The 21,923-nt window shown below is 43.9% G+C and overlaps 2 protein-coding genes across 8 annotated transcripts; one reads left to right on the forward strand and one right to left on the reverse strand.

Annotated features, from left to right (window-relative positions):
* Positions 1 to 1,259: 1,259 nt before the first annotated feature.
* Positions 1,260 to 21,275, forward strand: mix23 (mitochondrial matrix import factor 23). 6 transcript variants are annotated; one of them, XM_085903636.1, is made up of 8 exons: positions 1,260 to 1,684; positions 2,088 to 2,173; positions 2,763 to 2,815; positions 5,696 to 5,789; positions 13,299 to 13,424; positions 15,742 to 15,888; positions 15,977 to 16,036; positions 21,036 to 21,268. In XM_085903636.1, exons 4-8 carry the CDS (start codon positions 5,775 to 5,777, stop codon positions 21,084 to 21,086), a joined length of 399 nt encoding a protein of 132 aa, XP_085759762.1. In that variant the 5' UTR covers positions 1,260 to 1,684; positions 2,088 to 2,173; positions 2,763 to 2,815; positions 5,696 to 5,774; the 3' UTR covers positions 21,087 to 21,268. The 6 variants fall into 6 exon arrangements, 5 of the variants coding, with proteins under 5 accessions (XP_085759762.1, XP_085759765.1, XP_085759763.1 ...); XR_015063308.1 differs by lacking the exons at positions 1,260 to 1,684; positions 2,088 to 2,173; positions 2,763 to 2,815; positions 5,696 to 5,789 and adding exons at positions 9,290 to 9,391; positions 16,171 to 16,326 and having other exon boundaries at positions 21,036 to 21,275; XM_085903639.1 differs by lacking the exons at positions 1,260 to 1,684; positions 2,088 to 2,173; positions 5,696 to 5,789 and having other exon boundaries at positions 21,036 to 21,269.
* On the reverse strand, positions 3,964 to 9,621 carry fam162a (family with sequence similarity 162 member A). Of its 2 annotated transcripts, none has more exons than XM_085903632.1 (5): positions 9,312 to 9,621; positions 8,143 to 8,244; positions 7,730 to 7,844; positions 6,740 to 6,848; positions 3,964 to 5,761 (listed from the first exon to the last, which is right to left on the reverse strand). In XM_085903632.1, the coding sequence occupies exons 1-5, from the start codon at positions 9,382 to 9,384 to the stop codon at positions 5,645 to 5,647; spliced, it is 516 nt and encodes a 171-aa protein (XP_085759758.1). In that variant the 5' UTR covers positions 9,385 to 9,621; the 3' UTR covers positions 3,964 to 5,644. The 2 variants fall into 2 exon arrangements, with proteins under 2 accessions (XP_085759758.1, XP_085759759.1); XM_085903633.1 differs by lacking the exon at positions 9,312 to 9,621 and adding an exon at positions 9,030 to 9,156 and having other exon boundaries at positions 3,969 to 5,761.
* Positions 21,276 to 21,923: the final 648 nt, after the last annotated feature.

The raw sequence follows: 21,923 nt of genomic DNA on the forward strand, positions 1-21,923 counted from the left end.
GTAACTTGGTACCGGGCTGCCAAGCCGCACAGGAAAAACAAACAAACATGTTTTTATTATTGACGATCAATTCATTCTGGTCAAGACGCTCGTCCCGGTCACGTGACGTGTTTTCCCAGTCGAGCCCGCAAAAATGAGTAAGAATTTATTTGGAAAAATATTTTAAAAAATTGGCAATTCTTACCCAATTACATCTGTCGCTGTGTCCCTTGACACAAGACGCTCGTCTCGGTCACGTGACTTGTCGAGCCCGCGAGGCAAGCAAAAATGAGCAAGAAACAAGTTTGGAAAGCTTTTTCGGAAAGGGAAAAAAGCCCAATGAGGAGACTGAAGAAGAGGCTACCATTTCAAAGAAAAAGGAAATCTGCATTTAAAAGAACATTTCTGGAGTCGTACTTAAAATATGGATTTATCTCCACACGTGACTCGGCATATGTGGCTTTATGCTGTGCGAATTATTGTAGTGTTGTTACTTATAGTGGGTTACTTATTGATTGGTTAAACAATAACACACGGAGGCAAGGAAGCAGTACGAGCCGATCTTTATCTTTAGTCACAACTCCCCACACACCGACCTGAGCACACGATCCCTGACCCTGCCAGTACTGACAGACAAACACAGAGGAGCACCGAGTGCTCGAAATTTTGCATGGGGTGGGGGGCCAGCTTCACGCAGGTGCTTTTATGCACAGGCAGTGCTCCATCGACTGCATTTCTGAATTGCAATGCACCAATTGCGCCGGACCCGCAATCGTCCCTGGTCCCGCTCCCACTGCTGGTGCCGCTCCCACTGCGACTCCTGAATGCCGCCGATTGTGGTTCTGACTCCCCCGGATGCCACCGATTGCGGTTCTGACTCCCCCAAATGCCGCCGATTGCGGTCCCGACTCCCTGAATGCCGCCGATTGCGGTTCTGGCTCCCTGAATGCCGCCGATTGCAGTCCTGACTCCCTGATTGCCGCCGATTGCAGTTCTGGCTCCCCCAAATGCTGCAGATTGCGGTTCAAGCCCCCAGAGTTGCCGCCAAGCGCGGTTAGGACTTTGCCATGGCCGGTGAGGTCCCTTGGGGAGGGGGGGGGGGGCTACTGTCAGTTCTCGTCCCCAGCTGTTCCACTATGTGTCTGTTGTCATGGTTTCTGTCTGTGTGCTCGCCCCTCCCCTCCCGTGTGCCCATAATTAGTTTGATTATTCTCACCGGCCTCTTGTTACCTGTCGTGTATATAAGTCCTGTCTGCCCCGCCCCACGCCCCGTCGGAGCATTGTTGTCTTCATGTCTTTTTGGTTCTTGATGTCGTGATGTTGTCGTCGTCACGCTTCATGTCTTTTTGGTGCTTGTCGTTTTCAAGTCTGTTTCGGTTAGTCAGTCATGTTATCGTTTTGTTAAGTCATGTCAGTTTGCCGAGTCTGGTTCAAGCTGCATTTGGTTGCCCTTCTCCATTCCATCCGTGACACGTTTGAGCGTTGGATCGACTTCTTCAGGATCATCTTCTTCGCCTTCTGCTTCGTCTTCACTCGCTGATCTTGTCAGCTCAGCCAGATCTTCATTCAGTAGCGAGTCTCAGCGACAATTGAGGAGCCTGCCAACATCATCCTCATTCATATCAGAGAAGCCTTCAGATTTATGGATGGAATGAAAGAGGACATGAAGTTAGTTGGGGTGAGAGAAGAGGATTCACAGGACAGGGTGAGATGGAAACTGATGGTTCGCTGTGGCTGAAAGGAAAAGAAGAATATAGCTGTACAACAATAAGAACAAATGTGTAATTCTTCAGAAATTTTCTAACAACTCTTGTAATTGATCGATTTACATTGTGGAGGACGGTTTGGCAGATTGGACCAGCCAGTTATAATAGTGTCAAGACAACTTGAAGACAAGATTATATTTTACACATTTGTTGTAGAGTTAGACTTTATTAAGGTGCATGTTTTAGTGTGAAGTTCTCAGTGTGTGTAGGCGGAGTGAGTCCTCTGCTCCATTGTAGTTTGCGTAAGTTTTCAGCAAGGCAAGAGCATCGTTTTTGTAATAGTGCAATTCTCCCGGTTGCCGTGAAGCTGTGCTCTCCGTCCATCATCCACTGCTCCCACAGGTTACGCAGAACTGCTTTAAAGCTCCTATTCACAAAGACGTCGAGTGGCTGGAGTATTTTAGTGCAGCCTCCAGGGATGATGGCAGGTATGGAGTTGAGGTTTTTCAATTTATTTATTTTTATCTCTGGCGTGATGTGCGCTCGCATGCTGTCCCTCACAAGCAGAGCTCGCATCCTAAGTTGCATTGCTGCCCCTACTGTTTTTTTTTTTGTTTTTTGTTTTTTTACATCACACTAAATTCTCTTCACCAGACCTGTGCTTTTTAAAAACTCAAAAAACAAAAAAAAACAGCGCTTTCCCCTCCCAGTTGTTGCGTCACGGCCAATGGTGAACTCCAAGCTGTCCGGATCCTGAATTCCCTCCCCCCTCCACCTTTTGCGCTATGATCTGGCTGTCTGCTATTAGCACGCTTGCTCCATTTTGCTGCTCTTATTTATTTGTCTATTTATTTGGGTTATTTGCTTCTTACTTATTCGTTGCTCATGTCTGTTCGTTTTTACTCTTCGTGCTATTTGATTGAGAGTGTTGTGTACTGTGTCTAGTCACCGTGGGACGGTGGGAAACGTAATCTCTTTGTGTGCCTTGACATGTGAAGAAATTGACAATAAAGCGGACTTTGACTTTAAAGCACCCTCGACCAGTTTAGTTTGAAAATAACTATATTTCTTTTTCAGGCTGAGGAAGTGGATTGGCCTTTGCCCTTATTTGGCATGCAGAAGAGGAACTGGTGAGTGGCACAACATGAATTGTTTTTTCAGTGTATTAAAAACATGTGAGGTGATCAACTGCACTAGTAAGTAATGTGTTAATGATCAAGTAACATTTTTTGAAAAAAAAACCCACACAAGTTGCTCCTGAGTAAAAGTCCCCCCCCCCCCCCCCCAAACTACTACTTATAGACTTATAGTTCGAAAATTACGGTACTTCAAACTGCATATAACACTTAAAGAAAAACAGTTCCGATCAACAACAATCTATGAATCAAAGGTACAGTCTTTGGCGCTGCACCTATGCGGTTCTGTCTGCAACCTTGTTACCTCTTGACACCTGATCAGTCTGGTTTGTGTGCCCTGCACACGTGCATATAGCTACTTTTTGTGGCAATTGGACTGCTTCCACAACTAGCTTTGCAAATAAATGGATGGCCTCCCCGAATAGGGAGTGACCCAGCTTGCAAATGATGAGACATTTTCACTTTGTTTCTTTAGTTACTTTTCAATAATTTTCTCATCGTTTATCACAAGACTCTTAGATATTTGAATAAAAATCAAAATTTGTTTTATCTTACTCAATTGTTTAACTTAGAGAACCCATATGTAGTAAAGTGTTGTATTACTACATACGATTCCATCATCATTTACTTTGACACATCTTTCAAAATGCTTCTCAGTGTCTCAGTGCACACGTTCTGCGTGTGTAGCTGGTTGTCTCAACTCGTGTTCCTTATCCAAATTTTTCCTTTCTCAAGGTGACAAACCAATCCACTAATTGGAAAAAATAAAAATCAACAAAATAACCGCCAGTAAATTAATATAATAATTGCAACTAGTGCACTGACCTACAGTGATCAATCTTTTTTTTTTCTCTCGACCAAAGTGACATAATCCGTTGGGTGCTGAAATGGCATGGAATAAAGCCACAGTTGGATAATCAATTTGACATCCAGTTAATTCGTTTGTCTTAATGTGTTATCAGCAAGAGCCAAATATAGCACTCACCACACCCAAACAGTTTAAAAAAGCTTTATCGACAAATTATTATGCGCAAATAAGTACTGTGTGGTAACGACAAACTTATTGAGTATTTTAATATCTGTTCATTATTGTTTGTGAAGGCACGGCCAGTTGAGTGGGAACTGACGTCAAAGAGGGGACGCAAAGATTAGAAAGGCTGGGCGTGCACAGTTATGCAATGAGGCAAAGGGTTACCGGTCCGAAATATTGGCCAGTATGGGATCAACAAATGGTTTATTGAGCACACGAGTGACGAGAGGAGGGTGCAAGTGAAGGCAAGTGGTGATTCGTGAGTATTTGTCGGCCCGTGACCCCAGCACTGGAATTGCAGAGTCTGTCCTGTTTCCTTAACCGGCAGTCTTCTCCACGGTTGGCTGACTCGTCCTCGACTGTGATCAGCACGTTGAATGCTGCTTTCCTGTGGAACAATGCAACTAAACCGTTGCTAAGTTTATCTTCTTGGCAAACTAACACAACACACAAAAATAATGAGCAACTAGCCCTGAACACTTCCAACACATTACGTAAATACGAGGTAACTGGTATACAATTCCTGAAACAAACATTGAGTAAATATGGGATAACTTATATACAGTTCCTGAAACAAACATTGAGTAAATATGGGATAACTTATATGTAACTACAGTGGAGCCTCGGTTTTTGAACGTCCCGGTTCTCGAACAATTCGGTATTCAAAAAAAAAATTCCAGATTTTTTTAGCTTCGGATATCGGACGAAATGTGGTTGTCGAACCTCTCGAACCACATGCCAATTGACTCCGTTTATTACATTCTCGTTACTCTGAGGATTGCATCAACTCTAATCATGCCTCCAAATGAAGCAAGTGGGAGCAGTAAAGCCATCGTAAAACACAAAGACGCTCCTAAAGCAATGCGACCGTGAGCGCCCGGCGCGATGCAGTTGCGCGATCGGACAAGATTAAGCTCCCTGCGCACAAAGGTTCACTTAAATTTGGGAAAGTACATCAGGACTTTAAAAATACATTCTAAATTTCAGTGACGGGTCTGTCACAATAATGCGACCAGCGCGGTACAGTCGAACAGCCTTCTGGAACGGATTGTGTTCGAAAACCGAGGCTCCACTGTACTTCAAATTGTATGTAACCCTTAACAAAGAAAAACAGTTCCGATCAACAACTATCTATGAATCAAAGCTACAGTTAACTAAAAGCAATGAAGTTCTTTGGAACTAACAAAGAACATATCGCCTGTGCAAAGAGGCTGTGGTCATTGCTAGTGAAGACCTCTTACAGAAACAAAACACAAAGATAATGACAGGAAGGATACATAAAACTGACGGGGGGTCAAAGGACATCCCTGGAACTAGATAAGAAGATCTTAGTTAAACGGAAAAGGAGTTCAACTCGTAAAAGATGAGGCCCCCAGGTCTGGCAAGCCAAGGCTTGACCTAAATTCTTCCAACAGTTTGAATAGAAAAGATGCCCTGAAGATTCGTGATCCGGTAGACTTGTTGCGCTGTCATGTTGTGGAGAGCTATGTGATTTGTTTTGCCATTATTTGTTACAAATTATATTTCTTGATGTTTATCATACCAAAATGCGTGCTTAAAAAAAGAATCAATACTTTTTTCTATCTGTACTTATGGCCCCATTGGCAGCTATTTGTGAAAAAAGAGCTTTGGCACACATTTTCAATTCAACTCATCTCATTCAGTTTGAATATGTTTGAAGACAGACATGAACATTTATTCAGTTTGAATATGTTTAAAGAAGGACATGACCATTTGAGTCTAGTTTAATTTTGGTGGTTAGATGATTCTCATGCAAACACATTCACCCTGCATCACTGAGCCTTATCCGGTAAGATAATGGTGCTTTCCTGTTCTCTCTGTAGTTCCTCCTTCCATTTGGCCTTCCTCTCCATGTTCTGACCTGTCAAGGACTCATTTCTGCCAGCAGCCTGAAACAGAAGAATGGAAGACTTCACGGTACAATACAGTAGAAGCGCCAACATCCAAACCCCTCATCAATCAACAATAAAATCACCCAATGCAAAAAAACTAGTGCAAGAAGCTACACCTAGGCTTCATTCTCTCAACAGAAGACTCAAATGTATGGCAGCAATCGCAGACGATCCAAATGAATTCACAAAAATCTGACCAACAGCGAGAGTCCTAGAGATGAAAGCTTAAAAAAATAGACAAGCCGACAAGCATGTGGTAGCACGCAACTCTGCAGCAAGTGCCTGAAGCTAACAAAGTTACGTCTTTAGCCATTGTAAAAAATAAAATAAAGGCAACTGCAAAACAGCAGTCACAGAGGAACAAATAATAAACTAATATTCACAGCCATTTCCTCTTAATCCGCTCCATCATCTTGCTCTTCATCACTTTGCTTACGTCAACAAATACTTTGCTTGATCCTGAGCTCCTTGAAAGCTGATTGCTGGCATTTTTCGCCATTGGCTCTCACTCTCGGATTTCTTCTAAACTACACTGCTACTTGTACCGTATTTTCCGCACCATAAGGCGCACTTAAAACCTGTCATTTTCTCCTTCTTCCTTTTAATAGGGTGCACCTTAAAGTGGACCGCATTCCAAAATCTGCAAAGTTGTTTTGTGTGGCTTCCGTAATATTCATGGGTTGGTAACTCCGTTCCTCGAGGGACGGTGTCCTGCATGTTTTAAAGGTCTCCCTGCTGCAACACACCTGATTCGAATGATCAGGATTGTTATCTAGCTTCTGCAGACTAATTGCTAATTATCTGACCAACAGTAGGTCATAGAAAACATGCAGGACACCGGTTGGCCCTTGAGGATCAAAGTTGCCTACCTATGCTCAGCTTTGAAAGTTCCACTATTTTTTCAGTAAAATACCCCCCCACACACACACACGCACACAACAGAACTCACTGTGTGTGAACACACAAAACACTCACCTGTTTGCCCAGGAGGACCATCAACAAGCAGGCACCTATTGTGGCTGCCATCATCACGTAGCAGGCTTTTACTCGCACTTTGTTTCTGGCAGCGTCAAGCATTTCATACCTGTTTCACACACAAAATCCAACAAGTCATTTCAGTAATATACTTCTTTTATGGTCAACTTCAGTAATATACTACTCCTTTGAGGGCCAAATGTGTCTCGGCTAGACCACTTACTGTTTAAGAGGGTGTTTTAATTTTTACCACTGGTAGTTGTCATTTTATGTATAATTTAGAATTTACTTCAAAATTCAGCCAAGCTGCTTTAAGCCACATGATCATAGCTTGTCAAAACTTCACACACTTGATGAGAGTCCTGGCCTGAAAATATCTACAAATGTATTTTTTATCATACCTTTTATCATAAGAGTGTTTCAACTTTGTCAAACAGCCTCTGAGGGGTGAAAGAGCGTTATCGTGTGCATACAAATGCTCAAAAAACAGCCCTACTAAAATTGCTATACCGGAGGTGAGAGAGTGTCACAGGCCTGCCAAACAGCCAGGGCGTGTCAAAACTCAAAAAGAGATAAAGCAGAGAAATGCCATTTTCAAGGCGTGGTCTTCATCATTAAGGCCGCATATCTATTCAAACAGAATTCGGATTTTGGAACAAAGGAGAACTGATCACTTGACTTTTTCCACCAAATAGAATTTTAGACCTTTTGTCTCCTCTTTTGCTCGGAGTTTGGCGAGTGGAATTGTTGTTTTGTTGTTTGTGCGACTTGTAACTCTTCTTCCTACTTTGTCATTAAATGTCTTCTTAATCCTTAATTCGGTTATGGATTATTTTGTATTAACTATGTCAAGCATGGTTATATATGCAATAATTAGAACTGTCGGCTTTTGAGAACAGTTTAGGTTTTTAGGTGCGCCTTATAATCCGGAAAATACGGTAAGTATACTCACTCAAGAACAAAACAGACAAACAGGATGAATTCACTTACGAAACAAGCTTGGGGATCTGGTCGACTGTCTTGTAGCGTCCTGACCACAGCAACATCTTTTTGTCCAACTCTGAGGGATTGTAGCCTGGGATCTTGAAGCCAAGATGAGGAGCGGCTGTCAAAGTCCCAAGTTAAAGTTAAAGTCCCAAAGATCATCATTCACACACACATCTGGGTGTGGTAAAATTTGTCCTCTGCATTTAACCCATCCCCATGCGATTTTGATCCCTGCCCTGGGGAGAGGGGAGCAGTGAGCAGCAGCGGTGCCGCGCCCGGGAATCATTTAGTGATCTAACCCCCCAATTCCAACCCACAACCTTCCAGTCTCAGGGCGGACACTCTACTACTAGGCCACTGAGCTGGGCAAGAGACCGCATGTCATATTTATTCTTGAGAGTACATGTGTCGGTTACTTTCTGCTGGAGCTGCTGCTGGAGGCTCTGTTTTGACTTCTTGAGATTTATTGCACATCCCTCTGAGGCTCCATGCTTCTGTGACCAGTCTCCACCTTGGACCTGTGCAGAAAAATGGACGAAAGATTTTAGTGCTGCCTTCGACACTATAGACTTCGATATTTTATTAGAGCGTCTTAAAGGTTATGTTGGTATTTCGGGGTCAGCACTAGGCTGGTTTCATTCGTATCTCTCAGACAGGCGCACCGAGTGCGTCCTCTGAGCTCTATAAAGTTACGTGTGGTGTCCCACAGGGATCGGTACTAGGACCAATTCTGTTTAATATTTATATGACTCTGCTTGGGGACACAATACATAAATATAATATTAGTTTTCAATGTTACGCGGATGACACCCAATTATATATGCCGTTATCAATGACAAATCCGCGGGACTTGTAATCTTGAGGCATGCCTTGCGGAGAGCAAGCAATGGATGTCTCTCAACTTCCTTCATCTGAACCCAGACAAAACTGAGATGTTGATAATTGGTCCAGCTCGTTATCAACATTTATTTAAGGAAACCACTATAACTATAGATAACCGTACTATCACTCAGAGTGATACTGTAACTAATCTCGGGGTAATATTTGACCAAACGCTCTCCTTTCAAAAGCACACATCCATATACAAAATTCTGAATAATAAATACATGAAAACTGTCAAATTAATTATTTAGTCAACCCTTATATGTCGCTTCATATCACTTCTTAACAAAGTTGTCAATATACTGTTAAACCAAACAAATGGCTAAAATATAATACGCGTTACTCTGCATTACTCAACCGGGAAGTTACAACACTTACTAGATAATCTCGATGAGAAAATAAAACAGAAGTACATACGAACCCAAAAGGTTTGAGAACGAGAGCCTGTATCTGACGAAATTCATATTGTATGTGTCTGTTGTTGCGACTAAACGTCGAGTAACCTCCGTTCCGTGAGCTACAAAGTTGTTGCCTGTAGTATTCGCCTGTTTAAAAAATACACAATGTCCGATTAAATATGTTGACAATTTCACTACGTTTTCTAGTGATAGCAAAACAAAAATATTTTAATTCAAATATTTCCTTCAAGAAACATAAAGTCAAAAAATATAAATGAATGCGATAAAGGCTTTGCGTTGATCACCTTTGTGAAAGAGGACCGCTTGGTCAACGATGGCGGCGCCCGACGGAACGTTAAATTGTGAGGACTTTTCCATGTTTCAGGTAATTCAAAAATACTTTTTGTTCGTTCTCGTCCTGCGCCGTGTAGATGCCTTTCGATTGTCCTGAATGTTCCACTTGTAGGCAGTCACTTCAAGACCCCTGGAAAGTGAATACAGATACGCAAATTACATTTGAAAATAATTGCTGAAATCGTGGGAAGACTGCAATTTAGTGATCGATTCAGTGCGCTGTGTATGTGTGTGCGTGTGTGTGCGCGCGTGCGTGTGTGTGCGTGTGTGCGCGTGTGTATGTGCGCGCGTGTGTGTGTGTGTGTGCGCGCGCCCGTGTGTGTGCGCGCGCGCGCGTGCCTGTGTGTGTTTTTGTCCACGGTTAAGACGCGATCCGAGACGGGCATGAGCGGAAGGTCCGACGTCTCGGATCGCTTGCTACCGCAACTACACTAGGTCAAACCCCATCCAGCCATTCATGCGCATGAGTAATGTGGGTATGATTGATTGTTTGTATTCAAATTCTCATGTATTTTGTTAGAACTTGGGTGTTTCGTCCTAATTCGACCTCTAATTTATTTCATGTTCAATCGAACCCCGATGTTATCGTTCAACTCTCTTCCAAATTAATTGGCTCCCTCAATCCAGATGTGGCCGTTTGAGCAAAGCCACTTCCTTAATCTTGAGTAGTGACAAGCCACATGGAAATTGTCCAACTGCAAAATAGTTACATTTTTCAATAAACACGTGGAACAAATCGTCTCCTTTACATTTTCGACTGGCTGCAAGAAAATGCAGTGAAAACAGTAAAAAAAAAATATATATATATGTATATATATAGATATATAGATATAGACATAGATAATTGGTTCTAAAAACCACCCGCGATAAGTGAAATCCACGAAGTAGGGTCACCCGCTCATCTGTACATTTTTTGTGTCAATAAACGCATATGAAACCATTTAAGTGCATATTTTATTATTAGAACATTAAATAATTGTTTCAAACATGTAAATAACACATTAATAGTGTAAATAACATACAGAAATTTGGGGATAAATATTGAAAATATAAACATTATAGGCGGCAATAAGCTATTTGCTTATTACTTGGCGGCTCGGTGGGGCACTGGGTAGCACGTCCGCCTCACAGTTAGGAGGGTGCGGGTTCGATTCCACCTCCGGCCCTCCCTGTGTGGAGTTTGCATGTTCTCCCCGTGTCCGCGTGGGTTTTCTCCGGGCACTCCGGTTTCCTCCCACATCCCCAAAACATGCTTGATAGGCCGATTGAGCACTCCAAATTGTCCCTAGGTGTGAGTGCGAGTGCGAATGGTTGTTCGTCTCTGTGTGCCCTGCGATTGGCTGGCAACCAGTTCAGGGTGTCCCCCGCCTACTGCCCGATGACGGCTGGGATAGGCTCCAGCACGCCCGCGACCCCCGTGGGGACTAAGCGCTTCAGAAAACGGATGGATGGATGATACAAGGGTTAAACCAGTTTGCATTATTTTATTGTAATGTGTTTCCTTATTCAGATTTGTTTCAACACTACAGTTAGTTAGACTTCACTTTGATGGTTATTGCAATTTTGTTGTGTTATCACAGTAGATTGGTTTATTTACTTTTCAAAAACCAGAAGCCATTCATCTACAAATGTGATTGCACTTTGTTTTACATATTTAAATGTTCAGATATTAAGATGTGATAGTGACAGTTTTTGCATGATTTGAATAAGGTAAAATAACATGCTTTTTCTCTCGAATATATTGTTATCTAATCATTTGTTTCAGATGTACTGTAGTTATTTTCTGTATAAAAAATACATTTGGTGTTCAAAGAGACTTTTTTCAAACTTGAGTCTTGGGAAAAAGGGGGTCTTTCTTATAATCAGGGTCGTCTTATATTCGGGCCAATACGGTAAATCAAATACAGGATACTGCATGGAAATCAAAATTGCGATGACTCATGCACACCTGACCTCATCCGGTGCAGGCCGGACAGGATGCACCTGCAGTCTATTTTAGAAGCATATCAAGAATCAAGAATTTTTATTGGCCACCTTTTGAGCATGCCAAACAAGGAATTTGACTTTGCTACATCTCCGCCTCTGTTCAACATTTAGGTGACAAACAACACTCAAGACATACGAGTCATATGAGGGCAACATATGAGCTAATGGAAGAATACTGTCATACGAGGTACATACAGCCTATAAAAGGTTCGTTCCAAACGAGAGGAGCACTCTTTCTCGTCAGGCTGCCCAGAACAAAGAACACCTTCAGACAAAGATAGATTTTTCATCCAAAATCCGCTAAAATGAATTTCTAGAGTCTTCGAATTGGAAGATTTTTAAGGCCTGGTCCTTTCCCTCCTTTAGGCCAGCCTATCTTCCTTCTCAAACAGTCCATCCATCCATCTTCTTCCGCTTATCCGGGGTCAGGTCGCGGGGGCAGCAGCTTTAGGAGGGACTCCAAGACCTTCCTCTCCCCAGCCACTTCATCCAGCTCATCCCGGGGGATCCCAAGGCGTTCCCAGGCCAGCCGAGAGACATAGTCTCTCCAGCGCGTCCTAGGTCGTCCCCGGGGTCTCCTACCGGTGGGACATACCCGGAACACCTCCCCGGGGAGGCGTCCGGGAGGCCTCCTGATGAGATGCCCGAGCCACCTCATCTGGCTCCTCTCAACGTGGAGGAGCAGCGGCTCTACTCCGAGTCTCTCCCGAATGAGCGAGCTTCTCACCCTATCTCTAAGGGAGAGCCCGGACACCCTGGGGAGGAAACTCATTTCGGCCGCTTCTTCTCAAACAGAATTCAGATTTTTGGAACCAAAGTGAATTGATCTCTCGACTTATTCCACCTAATAGCATTTTATACATTTTGTCTATTTTTCCTCTTTTTTCCTATTTTTTTAGTTTTACAATCGAGAGAACTTCGAGACTGAATAATTTTTGCTCTATTGAGTGGAATTATTGTTGTTTGTTCGAACAAGTGAGACTTATCACTTATTCATTAAATTTCTACTTTATAATCATTTAATTTTGAATAACGATTATTTGGATCTTTTATGCTCTAAATCTATTTTGTTTCTCTTTCATAGTCATACTTTGAAACTGTTAGAGGGATTGGCGTCCTGAAAAGATTAAATTGATACCTTCAGAATTCATTTCATAGAACTCCGGCTTATTTAACTCTCGTCTCCCCATGAAACCCGCATTGGAGCAGCGGGGACAAAGGAGAGTTTTAACCTTTTAAACGGAGAGCCGGTTGCTTACGTTAGATAAATGCAGGATTTGACATATCATTATAATTTTGCAGCGTCATTATTGAAAAAAGGTCACTCAATCTGTCAGCAATGTCTCTCCTCACGACATGTTCAACGAGGACTGTGATTCATTTCTTATTTATTCCTTGGACACCCGTTCAACATAGACTCAGAGTTATTTGTTTTATATTCATTCCTAGGAAATGTAATGTCTCTCGGATTTATTTCTTACACATACGGGGCTTACAGATAAAGTGAGAGAGAGAGAGAGAGTGCTGTCTGTATCAGACAAACAGGTGCGAGGCATAATCTGCCCCGGATTTTGTGTGGACATCTCAAGGCAAACAAGGAAGCAGATGCAGTCCTGGGCGAGCCTCCTGGCTGAGCCACGGGCAGGCTGACACTTTTATCTTTGTAAATGTCCATTTTAAGAAACTAGGATTCTTTTCTTTTTTTAAATTCTCGCTCGTGTTCTGCAGTAAACCCGTGATGCATTCAATGACTGCTCACACAGTCGGAAAACGTACTAAACCCACGTGACAGGGCACTTGAGCTGCAGAGAGGCTGCTCATTTCTTGCTCTTAAATCAGCCACGGAGAGTTTTTTTTTTCTTTCCAATAATCATTGGTCCAATAACTACCGTGCTTCATCCAGATATGTTGCTATCAGTTGTTTCATTCAGCTCTTTTGTGAACTTTTTCAGGAGGTCCTGAGGCTAATGCGCAACATGGACGATCGCATCGTCCACGCCCTAAACACCACCGTGCCCACGAGCTCCTTCTCGGCCAAAGTTGACGCTACACAAACTTGCAAGCTATTGTATGATTCGGTGAGTGCCCTTGTGGTGTAAAGATGTATTAAACTTTTTGTTCATACAAACTAACAATTCCTCCTAATAGGAATAGGTGAACACCAACACCAAGTATTGGGCCAATACCAGCCTTATTTTCTATACTCCATACTTGTGACAGAAAGCACTGCTGGTCAATGCCAATGGCTGACAGGGTGTTTTTGTGAATTCTATGCATATAAATCCTTCCATATGCCTATTAAGATGCAATTTTTGTATATGTTTATATTTACGCTTAGAATGCATCGTTAGTGTGTAAAGTAGTAAATAACTCCCATAAATAACTCCAACTCCCATTCCGGCTTCTTACTTGGTCCAACTACCCCACTCATTCATGAAGGACTTTACTCAAAGAAACAGGGCACCTTATAATGCAGAGCGCCTTATACCGTATTTTCCGGACTATAAGGTGCACCTAAAAACCTAACATTTTCTCAAAAGCCAACAGTGCGTCTTATTGTCCGGTGCGCCTTATATATGGACCAAATTCCTAAATTTAAACTGGCCCGAAGCATTGTGTCATGAAATCAATCATAAGTGGCCCGCTGAAGACTATGAACGATGAATCAAATAGACTATGGGTCATTATTTTGTGATTATAATGTAATTTGTTGTGTCTGAAGTTGAAATAAAAAAGATAAAATAGAGAATGATTTGATTGGGCTTAAAAATCGGACAAGATGCATTAATGGTCCGCCTCATAGTCCGGTGCGCCTTATATAAGGACAACGTTTTAAAATGAGCCATTCATTGAAGGTGCGTTTTATAGTCCGGAAAATACAGTATATGGATCAATTGATGAATTTTTGATCCATACTGGTTGTGCACAGCGCTCTGCCAAACTGTTTCAGTACGTTTCAGTACGACTAATAAATTACAAGGTCACATCGCTTTCAGCATTACGGCAACCGTGGTCAAGGGCGTCACCGAAGTAAGCTACTACTGGTTGATCGCATGACATTTAAAAAAAAACAAAAAACAATCTGTAGGCCCGAATCCATCCCATCGCTTGATTGACATACAGGAAAGCCTGTCGGGAGGCAATAAGAGTGAACTGCACATGCACAATAGACAGTAACCACACCCCCTCACTGCAACATGTTTGGCTGCGCATACACAAACCCGGCACCAAAGCTAACAAGCTAATCAATGCATTACGTATCAACGCACGCACGTTTATTTTAACCATTTAGTCTATTGTTGATAATCTGTGATAGTAGCTATAATATTTGCAAATATATTGAATCAAAAAACATCTCTAACTGATGTACATGAAAAAAATGTAATGCCATAGTTGCAGGCTATGGTTTTCTGAATCCTTAATAAGATAGAATGATTGTGAAAGAGTGTAGCGTGTCAGTGTCTGTCCTGTGCTGGTCCCAAGCCCGGGTAAATGCAGAGGGTTGCGTCAGGAAAGGCATCCGGCGTTAAAAACTGTGCCAAACACTTCTCGTGCAAATCATCGAGACAAAAACGGGTGTTTCGCTGTGGCGACCCCTTCGGGGAAAAGAAAGGCTCCAAAGATCGGTTACATTTTGCTAAGAAAGACGAGAATAGAGCGGTGTGCAATACTTGTATGGTTGAAATTTCAACAGAGGGAAGGTTATTGCATTCGACCTCGTGTTACAAATCTCACAATACCCTATGGAAAGTTTGTATGGCTAATTCGCAAGGAGGCCCAGTTGCATTGCCAAATAAGGAGTTATATTGTCTTATCACAGTGAGACCATCTGGGTGTGGAGTTTTGGTTCTGCGGTTGCATCCTCCTCCTGTCGTGGGCACTTCCCACTACCTGCAGTCACTCTGTTGTTGTCCAGAAATTCACATTATTTGTAAATTAGATTGAAAATGATTACTGTAAAAAACACTACAACGAACTTGTGTCTTCTAAATGGTAACTGTGTGTTAAGCAAAAATGTAAATCCCTTAAATGTAAATTCCTACAAAGTGAAAAAGGTGACATCTAAAAATCAACATTTTGAGCATAAGGTGACAACAGAACGTGACAAACCAATGCGCATTACAATGCTTGCCTCTGTGCTTACTGTGAAGTGGGTGGACAGAGATGGGAAGTGAGTGCCAAATGCAGATGGGCCAATTTCCCATAAATATGATCCCCAAAAAGCCTTTAAATCACAACATATTCTTTTAGTGTCATGTCTTACTACCAATATAATTTTTACATATAGACCTATTATATAAGTGCCGATGTTCAGCCCAGTGAACTGTCCCATAAAACGACATTAAGCCTCTTGTATATTGAGCATTTTAAACTGTCATTGTTCTTGAAACACAGATGATGGAGGCCCATCTCAGCCGGGACAAAGCCATCAAGGCATGCATCACGCACACATCCGAGGTGGTAGGGCAACTGTGGGAGGAAAGACTGAAGAACAGTGCCGACATAGCTCTCATCAAACGGCTCAGGAAGGAGCAGACCAAAGTACTTGTTTTCATCTTCCACTCTATCTAATCTAGCACATATCCGTGGTTTCTTATTAGGATATACTAATTCATCTTTATTCTTCCAGCTCAAGCTCATGCAGTCCGAGCTGAATGTCGAGGAAGTCGTCAAAGATAGAAGTCTGAAGGTATGAAACTTAATCAAAGACTACCACATACTTGCCAACTTTCTTGAATTAGGCAGGAGACTCCCGACTTTCAACACTGTATCCCGCCTGCCCAACGATCTGTAATTTCTCTCGTTAATCTCACGATTTTACAGTGAAGTAAACAGTTTACCTTGTGGGCAGTGTGACCCAACACGGCTCCTCCTTGCTGCGCACTGCACAGCCACCCGAAGTGTTTCCTTTCGTGGCCCTGCGACCTGCTCGCCACAATGGCTCCCCTCCCCTGCTCGTTTGTCCTGCGGCGCAAACAGGTGGGCTCCACCCAAATGGCTGATATTGATCTACATAAACGACAGTACCGTAATTTTCGGACTATAAGTCGCCTTTTTTATCTTAGTATGGGTGGGGGGCGACTTATAATGAGGAGCGACTTACATGTGAATTTCTTCACATCCATCCATCCATCCATCTTCTTCCGCATATCCGGGGTCGGGTCGCGGGGGCAGCAGCTTTAGGAGGGACTCCCATACTTCCCTCTCCCCAGCCACTTCATCCAGCTCATCCCGGGGGATCCCAAGGCGTTCCCAGACCATCCGAGACATAGTCTCTCCAGCGCATCCTGGGTTGTCCCCGAGGTCTCCTACCGGTGGGACATGCCCGGAACCCCTCCCCAGGGAGGCGTCCAGGAGGCATCCTGATGAGGTGCCTGAGCCACCTCATCTCCTCTCAACGTGGAGGAGCAGCGGCTCTACTCCGAGTCTCTCCCGGATGACTGAGCTCCTCACCCTATCTCTAAGGGAGAGCCCGGACACCCTGCGGAGGAAACTCATTTCGGCCGCTTGTATCCTGGATCTCGTTCTTTCGGTCACGACTCATAGCCTGTGACCATAGGTGAGGGTAGGAGCGTAGATCAACCGGTAAATCAAGAGCTTTGCCTTTTGGCTTAGCTCTCTCTTCACCACGACGGACCGGTACAGAGTCCGCATTACTGCCGACGCTGCGCCAATTCGCCCGTCGATCTCGCGCTCCATCCTGCCCTCACTCGTGAACAAGACCGCAAGATACTTGAACTCCTCCACTCGGGGCAGGATCTCACCCCCGATCCGGAGAGGGCATTCCACCCTTTTCCGACCGAGGACCATAGACTCGGATTTGGAGGTGCTGACAGTGAGAGCTGGAGATCACGGCCTGAAGAAGCCAACAGCACCACGTCATCTGCAAAAAGCAGAGACGCGATGCTGAGGTCCCCAAACCGGACCCCCTCAACACCTTGGCTGCACCTAGAAATTCTGTCCATAAAAATTATGAACAGAATCGTGACAAAGGGCAGCCTTGGCGGAGTCCAACCCTCACTGGGAATGAATCAGACTTACTGCCGGAAATGCGGACCAAACTCTGGCATCGGTGATACAGGGACTGAACCGCCCTTATCAGTTTGGCTCGGCACCCCGTACTCCCGAAGCACCCTCCACAGAATCTCCCGAGGGACACTATCGAACGCCTTCTCCAAGTCCACAAAACACATGTGAACTGGTTGCACCCTCGAGGATCCTGCCGAGGGTGTAGAGCTGGTCCACTGTTCCACGTCCAGGACCAAAGCCACACTGCTCCTCCTGAATCCGAGGTTCGACCTCCCAACGGTCCCCCCACTCCAGCAGCCCTGAATAGACCTTACCAGGGAGGCTGAGGAGTGTGATTCCCCTGTAATTGGAACACACCCTCTGGTCCCCCTTCTTAATTAGGGGAACCACCACCCCAGTCTGCCAATGCAGAGGCACCGTCCCCGATGTCCACGCAATGCTGTAGAGGCGTGTCAGCCATGACAGCCCCACAACATCCAGAGCCTCTAAGAACTTTAAGGGCCAGAGGGGGGGCCCCGGTGACCCGCGTCCGGGCGAGGGAAATATAAGTCCATTTGTTTTTTTTGTCATGAGGGGTCTTTTCACAAATTTTCTTAATTAAAAAAAAAAAAGGAAACCACGATAAACCAACCGCGATGTAGCAAGGGATTGCTGTCATTTGAATTTCAAGTGAAGTCAGCGGCGCGGCAGTTGTTTACATAAAGGACAAAGATTCGATCACGGGATGACGAAGATGACGAAGGGCCCCACGTGCTACCGGCATCATTCGCGGCTTTGTTTCTAAGTGACACGGAGGACGAAGAGTTTGAAGGGTTTAATGATTTGGAGTGACACAGAAGGTTTGAAAAACTATTATGGCTTTTACGGACGCCCGGTCCTATTCTATGGAGCTCTCTTCCACCTCCGTGGCTGGAAATGCCACCTCCGGGGATGGAAGTCCACGCCGCCGCACGCCTGGAAGTCGACTTTGTTAACGCTACAATATTGTTATATATTAGATCTGTGGAATAACGACGAGGCTGATGTCAGGGTGCACGCGCGGCATTGTTGACAAAGGACGAGGAATTTGATCGATGGATTTAATGAGTTGGAGTGACAGATGGTTCGATAATATTGCTGTAATATGATAGTTATTTGAAATATACTTTATAGATCATTATATGGGTCTGTAGAATATTTAAAAATGCAACTTACGAGTCTGACGTCAGCGGCGCGGTGCATATGTGGCATTGTTTACATAAAGGACACGCAATGTATTTAATGAATTGGAGTGACCCAGATGGTTTTATAAACGTGTCATTTATGTAATAGTTATTCGAATAACTCTGAATGTTACGTCAGGCCCGCTCTCAGCTCTTCGTTTGTGTTTATGTCACATTAGCATACCTATCGTTTAGCCTGTTGTTGCTCGTTCATGTCTGTTCTTGGTGTTGGATTTTGTCGAATAAATTTCCCCTAAAATGCGACCTATACTTCGGAGCGACTTTTAGTCCAAAAAATACGGTACTCTAAAATACTCGAAAAAAATACATCGGAGCGTCGAAAAATACATAAACCTAAACAAGACTATATTGAAACAAACTTAACGATAATTTAAACATTTAAAACCAAACAACAAAAGGAAGCAACAGATCAGGAAATTGACGTGTTTAATGTTATATACAAGACATACAATGTTACAAGTCCCGCTCTCTGTCATGTTTTCTACACATTACTAGCTATTAATTACCGTATTGGCCTGAATATAAGACGACCCCGATTATAAGACGACCCCCTCTTTTTCAAGACTCAAGTTTGAAAAAGACTTTTTGAACACCAAATTTAATTTTATACAAAAAATAATTACATCTAAAACAAATGATTATAACAATATATTCGAGAGAAAAAGCATGTTATCACACCGAACATTTAAATATGTAAACTAAAGTGCAATCACATTTGTAAATGAATGGCTTCCGGTTTTTGAAATGTAAATAAACCAATCTACTGTGATAAAACAACACATTTGCAATAACTGCATTAACCATCTCATCAGCTCGTCCTTGCGTCCGAGGAACTTTTTAACTACCTCGGCTACTTCGACCCCAGAGATCGAAGAGTCCACCTCAGAGTCTCGAGACCCTGCTTCCACAAAGGAATTGAGGAAGTCTTCCAACTATTCTCACCACCGACTCAAGATGTCCCAAGTCTAGGTCAGCACCACACCGTCTCTACTATACACAGTGTTAATGATGCACTGCTTCCCCCTTCTGAGATACCGGATGGTGGACCAGAATATCATCGAAGCCGACCGGAAGTTATTCTCCATGGCCTCGCTGAACTCTTCCCACACCTCAGCAACCGTCAAAGCGGCATTCCGCTTGACCAATCGGTACCTGTCAGCTCCCTACAAAGTCCCACAAGCCAAAACGGCCTGATAGGACTCCTTCAACTTGACGGCTTCCCTTAGTGTTGGTGTCCACTAGCGGGTTCGAGGGTTTCCGCCACGATAGGCACCGACCACCTCATGGCCACAGCTCCGGTCAGCCGTCTCAACAATGGCGGCACAAAAACACAAACTCCAGCCAAATCGGCCACTTAAAGGCCACATAATAGAAATGTGTCTTTAAACGTGTCTTAAATGTTTCTACTGAGGTAGCAGTTTAAATATCCATTGGTAGGGCATTCCAAAGCTCTGTCGACTGAATAGAAAATGCTCTAGACCCTGCAGACATTTTTTGGGCCCTCGGACTAGCGTTTTGCGAGCGGAGGTTACGAGACTGAACGTAAGGAACAACTAGGTCGACGAGATATGAAGGCGCTAAGCCATGCAATGATTTATAGGTTAATAGAAGAACCTTAAAGTCAAATCTTAAATGGACCGGGAGCCATTGGGGTAATGTGATCACATTTTCTTGCCCGTGAGAGCAGCCTTGCAGCAGCATTTTGTACTAACTGTAGACTTTTGATACTGGACTTAGGAAGACCAGAGAATAATGCGTTGCAGTAGTCCAGTCAGACGTAATATGTTGGGTCCACAACATTTATCTGAAAAGAATCTCACAGAGACAGGAGATGTCTTCAGTGGCAAACGACCCCTACAGAAGGGCGTAAACCAGACACACAGCAAGTGTGGCTGAGATTCGCGCTCTTCCTCCAGTTTGGTCGTGGCTTTTATTGAGGAAAAACAATGGGTGGAATTTACACAAATGCATAGCTTCTCAAACAGCAAGAACATCTCATGACTACATCTCATGACTTCAGAAGAACAGGGATGTTATTCATGAAAAGAGCAGTATGGTCGTCTCATGACTTGAGCTTAACAAAGACAAAGTCTTGGTGCGCATGGGATGCATATGTCTCGTGGCGCACTCAATGTGGGTCATAGTGTACCAGTGCATGCCCCGAGCGTATCACCAAAGCTCTCCAAGTGTATCTCTTAGTCTCTTGTCGAGGATACGTTCATATCGCATGGTTTAACATGAACAGTAAAAAAAAGAAGTTTGTGCAAGAAACTAACATAGCATCTAACGTCTCCACTTGCTCGTTAGCACAATGAGAGGGTGGGCCAACCACACAACGCTAATCGCAGAAGGCCGCTTTTGTTTTATCTAGCAATGGTACAGAAAGAGGAAGTAGAAATGGCAAGTGTGAGAAATTGTCTTCACTCTCTGTTTCAGGTTTTTAACGAAAGGTGCCGAGTCCACTACACGCCTCCCAAGATGAAATGATGGTTTGTTCCATCCAAATGACTGAGACCGATCCAGAAACTGTGACCATGCCACTGGCATCTTGGCTTCAGAATGCCTGCTCACATCTACCATGCTTCGTTCTGTGTGTTGAATTGATGACAAATATTGTACTTTTTTTTTTTCAAAACAATAAACTGAAATGTTTATTGACAGACAATCGTGTGTGTGTGTTTTCCATCAGCACACAGGGCATGTGATGTGTCAGTGCAGTAGTGATGGAGTAGAAGTGCCTGTAGTTTGTGCATGCTGCCTCTGCTTGCCACTTTTCTACTTTCAGCTACCGCCACCGGCTAGCTCTCTGTTTCCGGGGGTGAAAAGAGGAGCCGAGTACATAAGCCTCCTCAGCCGGTACACAGCCTCTTCATTGCAAAGACTTGCACGCCCTCTCGTGGCCACACATGGCAACTGGCACCCTGAGGTCCCAGGCTAAATTGTGCATAATCTGTGGCCCATAAGCAGTGGGCCCCAGAGATGTGGCATGTAGGCCCACCAGTGTGTGGACACGCCCTACTGCCCATCAACCACTGTCCCGGCTGTGGGTAAACAGCTCCAGCTATGGGTAAATAGTGAAGACCTCAACGGTGGACCAGGTGGAGGATGATGGCTGACCTAAGGGGAGGCGTCACAACGGCTTGGAAGGCGGATGAAGGCTGCAGCAGAAAAGGGTCACCAGTCATCTTGGTCTCCATGCCACTCGATTCTGACCCCGATCTGTCAAGGACAGTGTGGTGACTGTCTGTGCACCTGTCTCCCCACTTTAAACAAAGTCACGCACAGGCGTCTTTTTCAGGGAATCCACCTTACATCCCGGATTAA

Source organism: Syngnathus leptorhynchus, chromosome 22, assembly GCF_054491065.1.
Source record: "Syngnathus leptorhynchus isolate UIUO chromosome 22, UIUO_Slep, whole genome shotgun sequence".
NCBI lineage: Eukaryota > Metazoa > Chordata > Actinopteri > Syngnathiformes > Syngnathidae > Syngnathus > Syngnathus leptorhynchus.